General features: G+C 42.4%; 1 protein-coding gene across 1 annotated transcript in view; it reads right to left on the minus strand.

The window, feature by feature from the left end:
* Positions 1–19304, minus strand: part of LOC137616716 (malectin-A-like) — a 34157-nt gene extending 14853 nt beyond the window's left edge. The window contains exons 1-2 of the mRNA XM_068346719.1: positions 19119–19304; positions 4331–4455 (exon numbers count right to left, since the gene is read on the minus strand). Coding sequence (XP_068202820.1) covers positions 4331–4455; positions 19119–19224 — 231 coding nt within the window. The 5' untranslated portion in view covers positions 19225–19304. The remainder of the gene's footprint in view (positions 1–4330; positions 4456–19118) is intronic.
* Positions 19305–20898: the final 1594 nt, after the last annotated feature.

The raw sequence follows: 20898 nt of genomic DNA on the forward strand, positions 1-20898 counted from the left end.
ATTTTTCCTTGCACAAATCTCGCCAAAGGAGAGATGTTACTTGCCTTAAATGGAGTTCCTTCTGATCCGTGGATCAAAGACCCGAGCATTCCAGACTGTCCAGTGGAGCTCCCTAACCCAAATCCGATGCATCTGAATACAACACATGGTTTGGGTTCTTGATCGCAAGAGAAAGACCTTCTCGAAGTCTGATGTTGCTGTCCCACCAAGTCAGACATGTCTAGACTGAGTTGGAGATTGGGAAAGAGATACTCTCTAAGCCCTTCTCCTTGTTCCAATGGTTTAGGTGAAATTGGAGAGGGCATAGGTTGAGTCTCCCCAGAGAGATAAACTACTCCAGCGATGAAAGAGTTCCCACGAGGCTAGTTCAAACTCTTACAGAGCAACTGTTTTTCTCTTGCAAGTGAAGGACTTTTAACGGAGCTTGTTCCATTCTTGTGGGAGACGAAAAGGCCCGAAAAATCAGAAACTGTATCTCCATTCCCAAATAAAGAATAGTCTGGGATGGGGTACTGTAAGTTACGACTTCTCTACGTTCACTATGAGACCTAGCTCCTTGGTTAGGTCTAATGTCCATTAGAGGCTCTCCAGACAGCGATATAATGACGATGCCCTGATTAGCCAGTCGTCAAAATAAAGGGAGGCTCTGAATCCTCAAAAAATGTAGAAAGCTTGCTACATTTTGCAAGGGCCTTGTAAAAACAAGAGGAGCAGGAATGAGGCCGAAGTACAGTGCTCGACATTGGTACATTACTTTCCCGTCCACAAACCTCAGATGTTGTTGAAAGTTTGGATGAATCGGGATGTGGAAGTATGCATCCTGAAGGTCGAGAGAGACCATCCAGTCGCCTTCCCTTACTGCTGCCAAGACAGATTTGGTAGTCTTCATCGTGAAGTTTGTCTTGACAATGAACACATTGAGCGCACTTACATCTTAAGTACTCCTGCAGTGAACGTGGCTGCCAGATCATTGGAGCCATCCCTGATAGCCTTGTTCCTGCAGTGAACGTGGCTGTCAGATCATTGGAGCCATCCCTGATAGCCTTGTTCATGCATGACATAATTGTACAGCAATACATTGACAGCTGGAGAGACCTTCTTACTTAAGGCTCCCAGGGACCAATCCAACAAATAAAAACTTCAAACGCTCGAAAAACTCCTAACAGGAGATGGTCTAGCTCTGAAGCCGACCATAAAATCTTGGAGCGTCTCATGGCCAGGCGATGGGGAGAGTCTATGAGGCTTGAGAAGTCTCCCTGGGCAGAGGCAGGAACTCCCAAGCCGAGAACTTCTCCCGTGTCATACCAGACGCTCGCTCTAGAAGCCAGTTTAAAAGGAGGGAAAGCAAAGGCTGTCTCCCCCAAACTCCTCCTGGTGATCAACCAGTCGCCTAGCAAACGAAAAGCTCTCTGAGAAGAGCGAGAGAGCACTAGCTTAGAAAACGACGGCTTCGAAGTAGCTAGGCCTAGCGTAAACTCTGACGAAGGCGAACGAGGAGCAGCAGTTACAAAATGGTCCGGACAAAGATCCTTAAAAATCAGCATGATTTTTTTAAAGTCCATAGAGGGCTGAGCAGCTTTAGGCTCCTCTCAGTCTGACAAAGTCCCCAAAGGAATATCAGTAGGAGGAGGATCAGCAACTTCCTCATCTGAAGGAACCTCGTCCGACAATTGCCGAGTCTCAGGAAAAGGAGAGACCTGCCGCGGCGGCAACGCTTGACAGGCAATGTCAACAAGCAAAGGAGCAGCAGTAGCAGTAGAGGAAGCGACGTCACGCCGCTGCTGAAAGGACTGAAATCCTTGTGACTGACCAACAACAACAACTGAAGTTGATTGACGCTCGACGTCACGTCGGAACTGCCTTGACTGCATAGACTGAGCAGGCAAAACAACCTTCGACTGCGGTGATTGACGCTCAACGTCAAGTCGAGGCAACTGAGCCGGTCGGCGAACGTCCGGTCGGGGCTGCGGCGGCAGCGGCTGAACGTCAACACGAGACTGCGGCAGCGGCTGAACGTCAACACGAGACTGCGGCTGCGGCTGAAAGTCAACACGAGACTGCAGCGAGGGAGGATCCATGTCACGTGACTGACGTGAAAAACTACTGACATCACGTTTCAAAGTACAAGAAACGTCAGCACTAACGTCAAACGGACGAGTAAATGCTCGTTGGGGCGGCTGACGGCCAGTCTCGTTTAGCGTAACGGCGACTCGAAAGCGAAGGTTCATCGTGAACCTGCTCAACGTCATACTTCTCCATAAGGGAGGCAAGCTTAGTCTGCATGTCCTGCAGGACAACCCATTTAGGATCAACGGGAGTCGGAACGGGCCGAGACGACGGTAACGTCTGTGTTGGCAAAACATTGCTTTTACCGCGACCCTCGGACCCCGTGTTACGCTTGCGTTTAATAGGCGAACAGTCTTCCGACGACTGCAAAGGGTCAGAGCTGTCCCAATGGCCACAGCCAGGACGCTGGACCTGTCCTGAAGGGACTGACTTTCGCTTCAAGGGTCTAGAAACCTTGCGCCAAGGTTTCTTTTGCGAAAAGTCTTCGGATGACGAGGAGAACACAGTCTCACCCGTCTTATGGTAAGGGCGATCTTGACGAGAAACGTCCGATACCAAAGAGGGAACGTCTGTACGTTGGTTAAAGCCTCTCGTCCCCTTAAGTCCTACGACATTACTTCTCCCTGGTGCAGGGGAGCCTGAAAGAGGTCTCGGACTAGGGGAGCGACAAGCACGAACAAACGAACCCTCCGCAACACAGACCCATGTTTTTTGCACTTACTTCACTGATATCGTATTTTTCAATAATTTCACATTAGGCATGAATAAAACTGATTTCTACCTGAAGCACGCAATTCTCCCTTACATCAAAAGGTTATAATTGCGAAATGAGTCGTATAATGTAAGCACATTAGTACAAAATGAAACACATGCAAAAATCAATAAACATATACATATATATCGAATAAAACGGAAATATATAAAGTTAAAAAGGATCAGTGACTGGGGAGGAAACTAAACACTAGTTCACTAAAGACTACGTTTCCAATCTCTCACCGTACAGTGCCTTGGGACGAGAATAAAAACTAAAAACGTTTTATCCTCTCTCCCCGTACAGAAACTTGGGACGAGAGTAAAAAACTGAATCGAGAACAACGTTACTCGCTCCCAAACTCCTTGTACAGAGACTTGGGACGAGAATAAAGATCGGATCGTTCTCTCTTTCTCTCTCTCTCTCTCTCTCTTGTCACACACAAGAGAATTGCCCACTCACCCTTCGTCAATAAACAGGTTATTTGACCAAAGGAAAAAACTGAAAGGACTAAGAAATTGAAAATTAACAAGTTCCTTTAAATTAGTATCTAAAACACTTCAGTTTGAAAGAAGAATGAACAAAACGTCAAAATCGATTTACTCTTTCTGCAAAGTGAAACCGTGATTCTCTCTTCCTCTATCGTAACGATAGAGCGCAAACTGCGTAGCATAAATAAACCAAACGTTAGTTCATCTTTGAAAAAAAAACAGCACGAAGACTATTCAAAGAATATATTTCTTAAAATATTTTCTAAAAAATATTCATTTCATAACTCTTACAGAGCAATTGATTTAAACTTAACAAAAATAAAAGTTGAATGGGCTCAACGTTGTTTAACTTCGTTTTCCAAGTTAGGACCGCCTACAAGGAATAGGTAAAGGCCGCATATAAACAAAACATAAAATTTATCTTGATGTTTAGTATAAATGGAAAGCTAATCGAAGAGGCCTAATAAAGGCGGGTGAGATATAAAATATATAGAGGAAAATCTATAAATATCAACAATAATTTATAACGTGATAAAATAATTACTAAAAGCCTTAAACACACTTCCGTACACTGAGGGAAGGGTCGGCCATCTTTACTCTATGGAAAAACCAGAGATAAAAAAAAAAGCAAGGGCAAAACACTTTTCCTCTCCTTTCAAAAGCATTTCTTTTGAAGATAGTATTGAATAATCCAACACGGCGAAAGCAATAAAACCAAAACCAAGTACTTCACCAATTCGGTAGAAAACTCGAGGTCATAAAGCGAGTGGAACCAACTTGTCGACAAGACCGACAGAGAAGAACTGGAGATGTTTACAAGTATATGCGGTATCTGGCCGATAGTCGGCGCTGGTGGTCACACCCGCAACCTTCACGGCGTTCGCTCGCGAGTTTTTGGAATCTGTCGAGCCGTCGGAGACGTCAGCTATTATATATTCACCGGCTAAGTTTAATATTTAAAAATATTAATAATAATACAATAATCCTATCATCCCCACTTTGCTAACTAAAGAAGACATACCTGATCACCTGGAGGGACTCTACCAATAACAAGCTGCTTGCCAAAATCAGATGCAGTGCCAATCTTGCCAGTAAGTGGATCTTTTTCATACCTTACTCCATAAACATCAATATGTGCGTCTCCACCTAGAACAATACAAAAAATTGTAAGATGTAAAAATTTCATGCATTAAAGATAAATAACAAATTTATAAACTATGCACCTAAGCTTACTGTTTTCACATTAACCCTTTTACCCCCAAAAAGGACGTACTGGTACGTTTCACAAAAGCCATCCCTTTACCCCCATGGACGTACCGGTATATCCTTGCAAAAAAATGCTATAATTTTTTTTTTTTTTTCATATTTTTGATATTTTTTTGAGAAAATTCAGGCATTTTCCAAGAGAATGAGACCAACCTGACCTCTCTATGACAAAAATTAAGGCTGTTAGAGCAATTTAAAAAAAATATACTGCAAAATGTGCTGGGAAAAAAATAACCCCTTGGGGGTTAAGGGTTGGAAATTTCCAAAGAGCCTGGGGGTAAAAGGGTTAAGACCCGAAAAAAGTTGTTGATGGTGTTCTTCAGGTCCCTTCCTTTTTGTAGTTTTCCTTAGTAACGTTGTTATCTAAAAAATTGTAATACCTGTACTGTACTGGACATTATGTCTCTAAGCCATTGAATTTTGATAGTTGTGGCATTTCATACACACCTAATACCAAAGTGAAAAAAATCTAAATTGTACATGGTAGACATTATACAAGTGAAATTAATTTTAACATCAAAATTCGTACTTTTCTGATCATACAAACCCGAGTCCTTTCAAAGCAGTATGACTACGGCTAAACTGGAATGGCCGTTGAACTTTTAACATACTTTTTGGCGTGTGGATGGGGCCTCTGCCATGTGGAGCACCCCTCACTTTAACGTAGGATTTACTGGCTAGCTAAGAAGGGAAGTGAAACGTAATGAACTTAGGTTTGTATAGTTACGACAGATGTTCCTATTAACCAATCTGGCTGGTTTTCTAACCCAGGATATATCAATGCAATTTAGCCTTGGAGAAGAGCAGAAGTGATGACTGCTATTAACCTCCTAACAAATTGAGCATGAAGATATTGTAGATGACAGGCCAAGTCCTTACCAGATGGCTGCCAACTTATCCCTAAGGATAAGAAGTCTAAATGTCTGGTGATTTATGAGAAACAGGTTTACATAAATTCCGTCCATCCTTCTCATATGGGAGGATGGAGGAGATACTTCAATACAGTACAAACTTAGCTATAAAGAAAAGTTATTCGATTGAGTGGCTTACCCGCATCTAGTGTTCAGTCCAGTGCATGATGGTAAGACTTCCACAAGAAAAGAGGAAAAATGGCCAGACTTTCTTACCTGCCCTTCTAGACTTATGTTGTGACTGCTACCTTAGACGGGAAGCTTCTTCTCTCATGAAGGAGCTAAGTTCACTACAAAACCTGCTAAGTAGCAACCACAGGTCCGGATAAATGTGTGCCCTACCCTTACTTAGGGGTAAAATCATCTTTAAGCAGTACCTTCCTCATTGTCTCAAATTCTAATTTTGCCATTAGGCTAAAAAGGGATTTTTCTGGCAAGGCACTTGCTCCCAGCTGCTTTAGCCCTGAGGAGGTAGAAACTGTGATGTACTAAGACGTACTAAGTGTTTAGGATTCACGGAGATGTTGGTAGGTGTCTTTAAACTTTGCTGACAGTCTGCAACTGGGAGAATCCCATAAGTTTTATCTTCTACTGCATGGCAAACACATTGAGTGATGCAAGAAACTAGGCATTTCTGCCACATAATGATATAAGGGTAGCCTAAAACCTTACATCAGGACTGTCAATTGAGTGTTATTGCCTGAATGAACCTTGAGCAGCTGCAACATGTCATCTATTCCCACGAGTTAACCTGCTTGAGAAGAGTTTGTGAAAAGGGCTCTATTGTAAATTTAGGCATAGATGGAAGTGTTATCAGTCATTATTGCTACCAAGTGCTTTATCAAATCCTTCGGTAAACTAGCAAAAAAGGGCTGCAAACATTTTTGGTAGGGTGAAAAGGTGTTAACCTTCTATCAATCACATCCTCTAGACGGGAGGAAATTCAAGTGAGCACCTCATCTCCTCTCTATCTCTGTGGACCGTAGATCCTCAAGGGAGAGAAGTACTCACAACGGAGTTTGTCATGCCACAACTCTGGAAGATCGCCCCTAATCCCAGTTCACCTAAACAGAAGGTAAGGGAGCTCTGTTTGTAAATCAGTAAAACTTCAGGAACTATAAGAATAATCGCTGGGAAGCCGGTCATGTGGAACTAGCATTCTCATAAATGGGGGAGAGTCTCTAAAGGCGTTGTTTTTGTTGATCCGAAAGGCAGTAACTAAAAGTTATGCTTACAGTACTCTGTTGCTATGATTGTTTGTGGACAGCCCCCAAAGCTGTCATGTCAAGATAGTCCCAGATATTCCACCCACTATCTGGGAGTTTTAAATAACATTATTTGATATATCTGAATCAATAAATCGAGACAAGAGGCAGAATCTCTCTCGATGCTGAAGGGATTCCCTTGTAGGAGGGTAAAAGGGGTGCAATAGCACAGACCTATCAATATGACAAATTCGTAGATAATTTGTATTTTTCCTAACTATACAAACCTTAGCTATTTAATAAGGGTATTACTTTCGGCGTAGCTGAAATGACGAGCCATCAATTTTTAACGAGGGTTTACTACCCAAACCACTAGTTAGCAGGGGTAGGGGAGGGTAGCTTGCTACCCACCCCCCTCTCACACACCTGTGCTTGAGCTCACTTTGCTTGGAGGTAGGACTTCAGGGGGATAGGGCTGGCGGGAATGTTTGGTTAAATAGCTAAGGTTTGTATAGTTAAGAAAAATACAAATTACCTACGAATTTGTCATTTGTTCCTTAACTGGAATACAAACCACGCTATTTAATAGGGGTGACTCACCCATTAGGAAGGATGGACGTCCCAGCCAGTCTGGCTTTTGGCTTTGCCCGGGGACTCCTTATTTGAGTGTGTAAGCATTCAAGAAATATGGAGTCCCTGCACCTCGCTAAACCCTTGCTACGCAAGGTCTGCGACCTACGCAAGCTGTTTGTCAAGGTATGAAGAAATGTGACTCGTCCTAGAAAGTTGTTCTGAAGTTCTTTAGGTGGAAGCTTGTAAACTAGGAATTTCCAAATACCACCTCGTCAGGGTATGTGGACGTAACAGTATTAATATTAATACTAGGAACACATGGGAGCATGGTTTACCTGCAGTGGTTTGAGGTCAGCTATGCAGAGAACCCAGGATGCTGCTTTCCCCAAGACAGGGGATGATGAAGAAAAGAATAAGGGCCAGTCAAACCTTTTCATTTATGCAGACTAAAACCGGGTAACCATGCCCTCAACCTTCTGCTACTTGTCCAATAAGGAGCTTGAGGTTTTAAACCAGCTGTTGTGCAGCCACCACAGGACCGATAGAGAAAGTATTGAGTCTCCTGTGGGTCACGTCTTGCAGGTAGTGGGATATGAATGTTGTTTGCTGTTTCCACACCCCAGTTTGAAGAACCTGTGTCACTGAAAAATTTCTTTTGAAGGCCAGGGACGTAGCTATGCCCACAACATCCTGTGCTCTGGGGCGACGTGACGGAGGAGGGTCTGGATTTAGTGCCAGGTCAATGACCCTGCGAATCCATGCAGAGATGGTGTTCTTGGTGACCCTCCTCTTAGTCCTTCCTATGCTGACGAATAGTGCTGGCACACGAGGACGGGCTGCGACTGTTCTTTTGTGGTACAGCCTCAAGCTCCTTACTGGGCATAGTAAGAGATGGTCTGGGTCATCTGTTACAGTACGGAGACTAGAAATCCGGAAGGAGTCGAATCGAGGATCTGCTACTCCTGGATTCTGAGTCTTGGCAATAAACTCAGGGATGAAGCTGAACGTTACCTCCCCCCATCCCCTCAAATGGGCAATGTCATACAAGAGACCATGAAGTTCACTGACTTGCTTGGCCAAGGCCAAAGCTAGCAGGAACACCGTCTTCCTGGTTAGGTGGCGATCTGATGCCTGGCGTAATGGTTCATAGGGAGGTCTCTTAAGAGACCTGAGAACTCGAACCACGTTCCATGGGGGGGGGGTCTCACTTCCGACTGAGGGCAGGTAAGTTCATAACTCCGTATGAGTAGAGAAAGTTCTAGTGATGAAGAAATGTCCATTCCTTTCAGCCTGAAGGTGAGGCTTAAGGCTGAGCGATAGCCTTTCACTGCCGAGACTGATAGTGGCATCGAGTGGAGAGATACCCCTTCCTCAACACCAACCACAGAAGACTTTCCACTTTGCCTGGTAGACAGCTGCTGATGACTTTCGCAGGTGTCCAGACATCCTGATTGGAACTTGTTGCGAAAATCCTCTCTCAGAGAGGAGATGCTGGATAGTCTCCAGGCGTGAAGTCGTAGTGAACCTACGGCTTTGTGGAAGATGTTGGCATGTGGTTATTTGAGTAGATTGTGTCGTGGAGGGAGTTCTCTTGGTGGCTCCGTTAGGAGTTGCAGAAGGTCCGGGAACCATACTGCATGATGCCATAGCGGAGCTATGAGGGTCATTGAAAGATTGACCGATGTTCTGGTCTTGTTGAGTACTCTCCTCATCAGACAGAACGGGGGAAAGGCGTAAACGTCGATGTTGTCCCACCGTTGTTGGAGAGCACCTTGCCAGAGAGCCTTGGGGTCTGGGACTGGGGAACAGTACAGCTGGAGCCTGAAGTTCAGGGCTGTGGCGAAAAGGTCCTCAGTCAGAGAACCCCACAAAGTCAGGACTTTGTGGAGAGTGGTGTCTATAATCATGCCTAAGTATATCAGTCTTTGAGTGGGAAGCAGTGAAAACTTCTCGAGATTTACCATGATCCCCAGATCTTGGCAAAGTCTCAGAAGTTTGTCTCTGTGTTGAAGAAGGGTTGACACCGAGTCTGCTAGGATTAACCAGTCGTCCAGATAACAGAGGAGACGGATGCCAATCCTGTGTGCCCAAAGATGATACTAGGGTGAACACTCTGGTGAAAACTTGGGGTGCTGTGGAAAGACTGAAGCACAGCACCTTGAACTGGTACATTCCGTTGTCTAGGCTGAATCTTAAGTACTTCCTTGAAGACGGATGGACTGGGATCTGGAAGTATGCGTCCTTTAGGTCCAGTGTGCACATGAAATCTTGCGGTCTTACTGCTAGTCTGACCGTGTATGCCGTCTCCATGCTGAACGGAGTTTGTTTGACAAACTTGTTCAGAGCTGAGAGGTCGATGACTGGTCTCCAGCCTCCAGACGCCTTCTTTACAAGAAAGAGTCGACTGAAGAAGCCTGGGGATCCATCGAGGACCTCTTGGAGAGCGCCCTTCTTCAACAGGGACTGGACTTCTGCCCGAAGGGCTTGCCCCCTTGCCGATCCTATGGCAAGGGAGCTCAATGACACTGGATTCGTCGTCAGGGAAGGTAGAGATGTTATGAACGGGATGCAATATCCTAGACTGATCACGGAGATTCTCCAGGAATCGGCCCCGAGTTGCTTCCACCTGTTTGAGCAACTTTGTAGGCATCCCCCTACTGGTGGAAATGCAGGGGGACTGCATAACCTAGCGTTTGCGGCCTCGGCTGCTCCCTCTAGGATTTTTGCCTCCCCTGGAGAACTTTTTGCCTTTCCCTTCTTTGACAGGAAAAGGCTTAGACACCAAAGTCTTCGCTGCTGTTGTCGTCGTAGTGGTCTTGACTGGACGGGACTACTGTGGTGCTGGAGGCTTATAGGGCTTAGATGTTAAAGCCCTATGAAGGAGGGAGTCTTGATGAGACTTCCTCCACCTCTCAGCGTCATGTTCCACATCCTTAGGCTTGAACAGGACAGATCCCTCTAAGGAGGAATGTCTGAGCCTATTGATCTCGGCGCCAGGGACCTTCTGATGGAATCTCTCAGCTACTGCATCCCGATGTTTCAGGATGGTATTTACCAACAAGTTCGAGACTTGGTGGGCCAGAAACTCGATCGTGCGATTACGTGAGAGAAGGAAGGTTTCCATAGCTTTCCTGGTACGTTCCTTGGAGAAATCCTCAGAACGTATCAGGATACCTAAGGTCCCCAACCAGATATCAAGCCACGAAGTGGCTTGCATAGCACACTTCGCAACTTTCTCCTGGTTGAGGATCTCGGCTGCCGAGAATGAGACCTGCCGATTGGAGAGTCTCTCAAGAGGGACTCCCCTGGTTAGCACTTCCAGTGAGTGGTGAAGTGGAAGAGCTAGACAAGGATCCTCTAGGATCTCGAAGTACCTCCTCTGCTGTACGCGAGGAGGTGGGAGGAGCTTGTTGGTGGTACCGGAACGGTCGGAGGACGACATATCGGAGAGCTGCTGTGAGATCTTGTCCCTGGTACTCTTTACCCCTTGAGACCAGGGCAGGGCTGCACTGGTCTTAGAGGGTTTTTGAGTATCAAAGACGCAGTCTAAGACCGTGTCTTTGCCCTCTCGAGGAGGGATCTCTGGGTCGGAAAACCCATTGAGAGCCAGAGTCAGAACTTGCTAAAATGCATGTTCTGATTCTTGCTGGTCTCCTCCAGCTGTAGGACTTGGAGCGAAGTCTCCTTCTATCCCCGAAGGCTCTTTTTGGGGAGAGCCGCGGACATTCCCTGAGTGGCTAGTTGGCTCCATCCTAGTCCTAGTAGAGGATTTAGGCAATGTTTTGGAGTCTTTAGATTCCTTCCTGGGAAGGATATAAGACTCCAACATTGATGAGGGTGGCATGTTCCTTCCAATCCCTGACTGAGTAGACCCCTCGGCGCGAAGAGAGGTTTCCCCCATTGGTGCGATGGGGGAATAGTCTCTCCTCGCGTGATTCCCTTGGAGACGGGAAATCTTCGTCTGAAAGGGAAGGAGACGCAGTCTATGGAATAGAAGGAACCTATCTCGAAGGTCTGTGTGGAGCCAGTTTCGCCCTTGAGGAAGTGACCGCGTCTGGAACTCCTCTTTTTCTCTTCAAAGGGGTAGAAGAAGCCATGGTTCTGTATCCCAATTCAGAGAAGACAGGCTTGAAAGCCTGAGTTACGGCTCTGATCAGGGCTGTTGGCTGACAGACGCGCTGTCAGACATACCCTTTGAAGGGAAAAGGACTGAAGGATCCCTGGGAAGAGTAACTATCATTGGTGGGTTTGCCTGTGGTAGCTTTGGGATTCTGGACCCCTCTGGAAGTTTCCCTTCTCCCACAATGCGCGGTGGCATGCGTTTGCGGGGAGAGGAATGAGGCGATGGCGACCTTGCCGTACGTCGTTCATTGGAGTGTGTAGTCCCGCGGGCGGGAGAATATCGGGGCTCGCCCGAGGGAGAGTATTCGCGCGCGTGCAGGATTATCATGAAGAGCGCGCGGGAGTGTGTTCGTGCACGTCTGTGCCGGCCGTAGGGCGCGCGCGCAGGAAACCGACCACTCTCTACACTTGTTGTTACTATCACACTGTTGGCCCCTACAAGAAGAACAAAGGGCGTGAGGATAAGCCTCGACCGCCGACATGAATGTTCCACAGGGGCGGTAGGGAAACCCAGGGCAGGTGAGCATGATCGCAGAGGCCAACTTCACATATACAGAAACTAGAAAAAGAAAAGAACAAAAGCAATTAAATGGCTGCCAATATAACGGCGAGGATGAGAGCGGACACGTCCGACCACCATCCGAGCCGAGAGCATTAGTGGGCTCAAGCACAGGTGTGTGAGAGGCCGGGGGGGGGGGGGGGGAGCTACCTTCCCCTACTCCCGCTAACTACTGGTGTGGGTAGTAAACCCTCGTTAAAAATTAATGGCTCGTCATTTCAGCTACGCCGAAAGTAATACCCCTATTAAATAGCGTGGCTTGTATTCCAGTTACGGAACAAAAACTAGTTCAGATTGAATGAGCTCAAAAGACTAGCATGAACATTGGCCAGTGGTAGCCAGTCCAAAGCACCAGGCTTTGAATTGGTACACACTTTTTCCGAAGAGGGACCTGAGAAAACTCCCTGGAGGACAAAGGAAATGGATACGAGGGTACATATCCTTAGAATCTACTGCGATGGAGTGGTCATCAATCTTGACAGACCGTACACAGCTAGCATACACTGTAGAATACTGTAAACCTTCTCAGTGGCCTTCATGTTGCTTCCATTCCTGCCAGTAAGAGGCTAGTTTGGTTATATGCTTTTTCATCCCAAGTTACTTTCTCCAACATCTCTTGTCCACTCCATTCGGTCCAACACCTCTTTGTCCAATAGCTTTTTAGTCCAGTGTCTTTATGCCCATGAGTTTTTTGGTTCAATGTTTAGTCCAATATCCATGCATTTTTGGTCTATTTAATCCATTGCTCTAATTAAAATATCTAATATCCTCGATTTTTTCTTGGTCCAAGTACAATAGTACGTTATTGTATTTAAAACTTCCGTAGTTTGGTCTTTAAGTAATCCAGTGATTCCTTGGTAGTTAGGGTTTTGTTACGTGCAAAGTTTTGTTTTAGAAAATTTGATTATGTAATTTTCCATGACGATATGATTTATTACCAGATAAATGAGAGACAACATATCAGCAATCATTTACATAAGGCAAAATTATGCAACCTTTGGTTAACCAAAGTAAACTGATGGTGAACTTTGAAACTGCCATCCATAGAGCATTCAATTCAGGCTTTTCAAATTGCTCAATAGAACACTGTTTGTTTAAGTTTGGGTAATCATTATATCGGAAAATTACTGACTGAGGATTGCGAGAAAAATAAAACACCGAATCTGAATTCTGCTTAAAAAATGGATTTTGAGCAAAGTGAAAAATCTATTTTTGGGTGAGATAGCCATGTCGTCCTGATGGAAGGTTCCTTTAGGTAGCTTTCTAAGGGATATTTGCTACAGAGATACTCCCAGAGAATTAACCAAAGGTCTCCAGAATTCTAACTCCTGGCGCGAGTATCCTTAATATAACTTTAAGGATATTGCATAATATCAGGGGACGTATTTTTAGATACGACACATAGCAATCATCACCCCGAATTGATTTAACTCTTTGAGGGGGAAGAGTGGCGAACGAAAGGGGAGCCGTTATCAAGGTACCCGGTGGACCTCTTCTCCATACTACAAAGGGCCACCATTCCTAACTTGCATTTAAGCTGGAATAGCCGCAGATAGAGTAGTTACAGGTGGGGTCATTTAAGAAAGAAGGGTGGGTCCATCAGGACGACATGGCTATCTCACCCAAAAATAGATTTTTCATTCTTTTCAAAATCCGTTTTTTTGGGCTGGGCCATGTCGTCCTGGTGGAAGCTTACCAGAGAATTAACTTGAAAGTACTATATCCGTGGGTTTGTGTAAGTGCCTTTATTTTGAATGAGTTCCTTATATGGTCTGCTAGACCCGTATATGACATTACCACTATCTGTCATATCCACTAAGCTTGGAACTGCCTTAAGGCTTCCTGCCCCCTGCAGGGAAAGTGTCGACTTTGACTATAAGGATTCAAAGTTTGCATATCCGTAAGAACAAAAGGGAAACTTTCTAGAGATTACCTTTACGTGCTTTAGACATCTGTACTATTCAAGGTTCTATTCATAGGAATAGAATAAATCTCTGGGTTTCTTTTATTTCTATTAACTGAGGATAAAAGAAGACGCAGCTATATTTTCTCTATTTATTTTTTTGGGCTTAGCTATGTCGTCCTGATGGAAGGTTCCTTTAGGGAGCTTTCTAAAAGATATTTGGCTACAGTGATACTCCCAGAGAATTGACCACAGGTCTCCAGAATTCTAACTCCTGGCGCGAGTATCCTTAAAATAACTCTTAAGGATATCGCATAATATCAGGGGACATATTTCTTGATACGACACATGGCAATCTTCACCCCGAATAGAGTTTTTGCTCTGAGGGGGGAGAGTGGCGAAATTGAAGGGGAGCCATCATCAAGGTTACCCGGTGGATCCCCTTCCCGTACTACTACGGCAAACCATTCCTTTTGTAGTAGCGAATTAAGCATGGTGTATCTCCCAACTGCTCTCGATTTTGTTACTATTTCGAGGATTATTACTATGCAATCTCCAGCATCTTCATTCTCTGGAAAGTTGAGTATTTAATCTTTCCTATGTATAATTATTTGGCTCCCTTCTCACAGTTAAATTAGCATAATTTAGATGAGTTTAGTGGAGCAGAGCCATCAACGGAGGCGGCCATTTTGGACCGCTGTCATACGCCATAAATGCTTTATTTACTTAGTAGTACGGCGTTCCCAGTATTTAGCTTTAATGAATTATAACTATTTAGGCAAATTATACTAGTGAAGATAAGATTACAGTACACATGTAATATTTCCTCTTCTGTTAAACGTTTTGATAGTATAAGATAGGGCCTCGGTGATGTAGCGTAGCCGAGATCCCAACTCGAGTTAGGCTAGCCTAATGCGTTTTAGTATACTTTAGTAACGTTCTTCCCCTGTCATGATAAACGGCCACTTCCACCTCTTCCAACCGCAAAACCTAAGCCTGAACCTCTGTCTTCATCACCTCCTCCTCCTCCAACCACAGATTCTCTCTAGACTGAAACCACTCCTTCAGCAAACCCTCCTCGGGAAACCACGATGGAGCTCAGTGATGATGATGGCGCATTTGATCCTCCTCCCCTTGCAGAATGGCAAGATATTTTTCAGTAAATTTTTAATTTTACAGTATATATGTACATTAGTGTATGTACAGTACATTAAAAAATAATGATACAGTACTATACAGTGTTAAGATTACAGTAAATACTGTTACAGCATTTTTAATCATTGTTTTATTATACAGTACAGTACCCTACTTTAGTTTTCCCTACTGTATGTACAGTTCTATTCTACTGTAATGCATACAATTATCTTTGACTAAGCCATTATTTTTTTTTTTTTTTTTTGTAACTGCACGGCTTATCTTCCATCCCCCTCAGCAACTGTGCCTAATTACAAAATATTTTCTAGTAAGTTATGCCATATATCATGTACTGTGGTGTTTGTAGTTGTAGTTACTTTTTCTTTTCATTATTAGTGTATCATTGTTAATATCAATATAATTCTATATTAACTATTGTACAGTACTGTACTGTATATGACACACCATATACTGTACCATACTGTAGAGTAATTATGTTAGGTGATTGGGAGTTGATAAAGTCAACTAGGCCTACGTACACAACACAGCCATCACTTACAAGTGATGTGTTGCTGTACCTTAGCTAATTAAGCTGTACTTAAGTGATAGTACTGTACATATATTACAGTAAAATATACATGAAAACTATATAGTGCAGTAAAGTGGGTTGCCTAATGTGTTAGTTGACAACATGTTGGCAACAGGCATCAAGTTGGTATGTTATGAGTTCACCCACACTAGGGCAGCAAGCATTTGTGGATTCTCGATTTTCCCTATCTCTGTAACATAACTCCCGCAAAGACCGAGGCCCAACTTTAATTACATCCTCAAAGGAAGAATTCTATCAAAGAAATTAAGTCTTCCTATGGGAAGCAATAAAATTTTCAGGTGCGTGCCTATTCTTTTGAGCAATCGCCTGGATCGCCCTCACCTGCAAATTTCTTAGCGTTAGCAGTGGAACCGGAAGGGGAAGAATCTTGCTTGGTTTTCCATTAATCCTACTCTTGCCAAACTCCTACCATTGCGAGGCCGACGACTCCCTATTCTGTAATCCTCATAAGGAGAAGACTACGTACAGTCACGACCCCCTACAACAGGCACATACAACCAAGAAAGGAGATAAATGAACCCAGTTTGTCAAGAGTAAATCTGTGCTAAACGGCAGCTGAATTTGCTTCTCAGTGTGCTGGCAGAGTGCCAGGGTTTTCCCCCGCTACCTGACAGTAACTCGTGACACCTTATTATAAATTTCAACAGCTGAGTTTCCAGCTGCACTGAAATCATACTCCTATTAAAGGATGGAGGTTTGTATCCGTATAGGAACAAACAAAAAATTAAAATAGCCAGTTGATGGCATTGAGGGTATGTTTGTACTCTCCAGTGGCCGAGTACAATGTGTGAGCTTTGTGGCCTGTCGGGTGGGCAAGGTTTCCTGTTTTACAGCCGTATCCAGCTTCGCCAATACAGTAGCATACTCCTATCAAAGGACAAGAATTTGTACTAGTGTAGGAAAACACCTGTTTCCCATTAAAGTCCATTCTATTTTGATAGATCTAGGAGTAAAGAACATTGTTCGAGGCTGTATCTAGGGTATACTTTAAAGATAACACTTACAACATACCGTAACATATTGTCATCATTACGACATTCTTCTTAACGTATTATTTTCTAATGTGTAACTACCGTATTATTGCAAACAGATTCTGCTTAAAATAATTACTTTCAGCTTCCCATTTTCTATTAGAATCATACTACCATTGATCATTATCTAAATGATCAATATGCCCACCTCTTAATTATCACATTACTTTTTTGGGGAGCCAATTACCTATCTTCCTTGTAGCCCCAACTCTACTGTATACTAATTTTTATAGTTTTCAGGCTCTTGTTTCGATAGAATATTTCTGTAGAACAGTTACAAACATTATTACATAAACGGACACTTCAATTGGTTTTAAACACGAAGAACCTACAGCCAAGTTGTTGTGTAGTAGTAAATTGTGTGGAAAGCACTCAAAATGTGGTAGTTACTGTATGTTGAGGGAAAAACATGACTTTTGAAGGGGCCATAAGAACTTTCATACAGTATTTCTAAGATTAAGAAAAAGTGCTATTGTTCCTCTCATTTTTAACTACAATGGCACTTTCATTAACCAAGTTACTTTCTCTACCACAACAGAGATGGTCAGACTTAGTGAATAACTCCTACCTCCAAACACGGCAGGACATTTAAGATGAGGGATTGCTCACCCACCCTTCTGTAAGGTAAGGAAGTATATGGCATCCTAAATTAGAAGTACAAGGCATCCTATGTTACGTTAGGGGAGGAGCTTAAGTACATCGCATCTTATGTTAGGTTAGGTGGGAAGCCTTAGGTTAGACTGAACTCCCGTATTTTTTTCCCAGGTGAAATATAGCTTTTCTGGCATGAAAATACCTGGAATTGCAAATGACAGCCAGGTACTAAAGGTAATGAAAAATTTAATATTTAAAAAAAAAAAAAAAAAATTTCAATGGGGGGAAACTGTTTATTTGCTGCAAATGTTACATGTAAAAACATGATTCAGCAAATTGAGCATTGACATGACAAATACATGTGTTGTCATATATCTGGGTGGTGTTAGTATCAACATCTACAGTGACAAGATTTACGAATTATCACTAGACTGTTGTGGATAACTCGCAAGCCATCGCTTTCTATGTGAAGCTAGTATATACTAAATTAGTCTTGCAGATCAGTGGGGTACTATAAGGCAGGTAAACAGGGCTGGGGTAATAATGGAGTTTTCAGGTAGAAAGGATGGATCCACCAACTAAAATTGGATAATGTTGCTTTGAACTGAGTATGGAACCAAAGGCCCACAATCCACCATCTGTTGAGGGTCCAATGGCATTTTACCTCTTCAAATTATATTTGGTAATCATTTTAAATAACGTTTTTGTCTCCAGACATAAAAAGATTTAAGACTTAAACTAATGCAATTATTTGAAGGGTTAAATAAGGCATGGGAGCCTCACCAGAAGTTCTAAACAGTACCCAGTTCAAAGCAACATAGCCTAACTGAAGCATCAAAGATAGAATGGGGGCCTCACCAGACCAAGGTGTTTCATAGTTCCATTACTCTGTTCAAAGCCGCATAACCTGACTTATTTTAGTGGATCCATACTTAATAGTCAGAGTCTTTGGTCCCCATAACTCCAGTAGGGGTGTATGTATGATAGCGGCCACCTGTATGTATTATGCCTAACTTAGATTACGGCAGTGCAAGGCAGGTCATAGGGGCAGTTCGCCCCCATCCCAGTTAGGCAAGTGGGTAAGGACACGGCTTGTAGGGTAGGTTAGTTAACGTCCATTTTCAATCCACGTGGGAGGAACTGGCCGCTGATATACAAAGGCTCCCTCCAGTATTATGCCAACCTAGAAACCCTTTTTTCACCCCAGGCCTCATATACTTGACAGTACCAAGATACCCGCTATCCTCACCTATCTGCAGAATACCCTAGGCCTCTCATATTAATCTATGACCTGCAGACAATTCACAACAAGCTGAAAGAAAGTCTTGAAATTTAACTTGCGGAGTTCATTCTACAATAAATGGAGTTTGGCAGAATTCTTTCCAAATTTAGGCTGGGAGCCTTTATAGTATATTGGGACAGGACTGGAACCGCCAGAAAATAGAGTAAAAAATGTCCGAAATCAGCTCTTTTTCAAGGGAATGATCACAGAATGAAATAGTTTTCACGAGTTTTGTAAACGCTTGTCCCAACAAATTACATACTAGGACAGGGTCGCGAGCGACAGAAGAGTAAAAATCATCACTTATGGGTAGCACTAAATTATATCTTTAAAATGATTAAATAACTTCATATTATGGTATATCGGAACATAGTAAAGAACATCTTCTCCATACGGAATAACGATTTGACAAGAAATAAAATATCGCCTGTCCCAACAAACTACATTCTACCCTTAGGCTGTACATCTGACTTTAAATAAAATCATAATTATTCTTACTTAGTAAACATCTTTCCCGACTACTTTAATTCACCGGCATTCCACCCAAACATCATTGCGGCCTGAAAGGAGATCCATGAAGTTAAGTCAACTCTAACATACCGGTACGGATTTTTCTTACCAGCATTAACAGCGTAGATCACTTCCCCAAGACCGGCTGCTCTTGAAAAGTAATTAAGAAACAAGAGTAGCAACATCATTATTACATCGGGGTTTAACAAAGCCATGGATGTTTTTTTATCTTATCTTGTGGCAGACGTCAGACGACTCTACAGGTTTGTTGTGCTGTCAACAACATTTGCAATGTCAAGCTGTCAAACAACTTAGCAGATATATAGCTCTTAACCCCGTTATCTTTATCTCTAAGGCATCAATACAAAAGGTTAAAATGTTAATTATAGTCATTAACCTCAATATTATGTATTTAGGATAAATAATTACAAATAAATTTGCATAAATAAAAAATATACACGATTATTCAAAAAAATATACACCTACTTAGTCCGCTGACTTTCTTTGCTAGATTTACTTGTGTCAGTTTTGTTGGTATATGTCGTCTGCTAGAAAAAGGTCTTCTTAGATACGAGTTTGTGTGTAAATAATAGAAATATACTCCAAAATCAGTCCATAATAAATATTAAAAATTTTCAATTTAATTATAAAAATATAATATTCAAACTAGTTAATGAAATAAAAAGTCAATTGGTATTTTTTGAAGAACAATATATCCTAAAAGAATGACTCACAAACCACGATTGTCCAGCTGATTGGTTATAATAATAACATTAACAGAAAAATTTGAAATGTTGTTATTTTCCATCTGACTGTAGAAATAAAGCACACAAAATTAAAAGATGCCGTTTTGGAAATTTTGTTTATTATTTTCTCCAGAATATTTTTTAATTAATGTGTATCGTGAAGAAAATAAAACTACCACGATTTTTCAGAATATTGGCCTCGTGCCAGCACGAACTCTTGCTTAAAGCTAGCACCAACACCCATGAGTATACAAGAAGAATGAAACTCCCAAAGTTAATCTTATAGATAAATTTGACTAAAAAGACATTACAAATAGAAACTATTAACATTAGTAATAAAATTACATCAAATAGAAAAATATTAAATCGGCAGCAATACAAGACATCCCAACCAAATTCACATAGTTTAATAAATAGAAATTATTTATGCAATTTCACAACAGTATTACAACAAACAATAGGAGAGAAAAATAGAATAACATGATACTGAGATGGATGTTGAAAAAAATAAAGAATAATAGATAAATCATGATAATAATTGCATCTCATGGTGGAGCTGTTATTCATTTAGAAAGAATCAACCAGTCAGCATATAGTCAAGTATGTTCTACGGAGACAGCTAAATGCCCTTTAGTAAATGGTCTGTTGGATCTAATGGATTAGGACATGAAGGGAAGTATAAAATATTTGCAGAGTATGACCAATTTTCCTTCTCCATAAATAATATTCAAACTTTAAAAAATGCTCTCTCTCCCTAGTGTTATGGAATGGATCACAGTAAAAATCTACTTTTAGAAAAGGGGTTAAATCCAAATAGATAATAATGACACCCTGGCCCCGATATCTAGTATAATTCGTGATCTAGGGGTGTCACTTTGACTCTAATTTCTCTCTCTGTGTTTAGATAAATAATGTAAGAATCGCAGGATAAAACTTCAGAAATATTGCATATATAAAGAAGTGTCTGGATGAATCATCTGTAAAGCAACTTGCGATTATTACCAGGATTGACTATTGTAAATATCTATTACAATATACCGAAAATGTAACTCGAGAAATTACAAAACCTGATAAACAGAAGCAACAATGATAAAAGGTATCCCACCCAAAGAAAAGATTACTAATATACTAATCACACTAGCT

The sequence above is a fragment of the Palaemon carinicauda genome, chromosome 22, assembly GCF_036898095.1.
Source record: "Palaemon carinicauda isolate YSFRI2023 chromosome 22, ASM3689809v2, whole genome shotgun sequence".
Taxonomy (NCBI): Eukaryota; Metazoa; Arthropoda; class Malacostraca; order Decapoda; family Palaemonidae; genus Palaemon; species Palaemon carinicauda.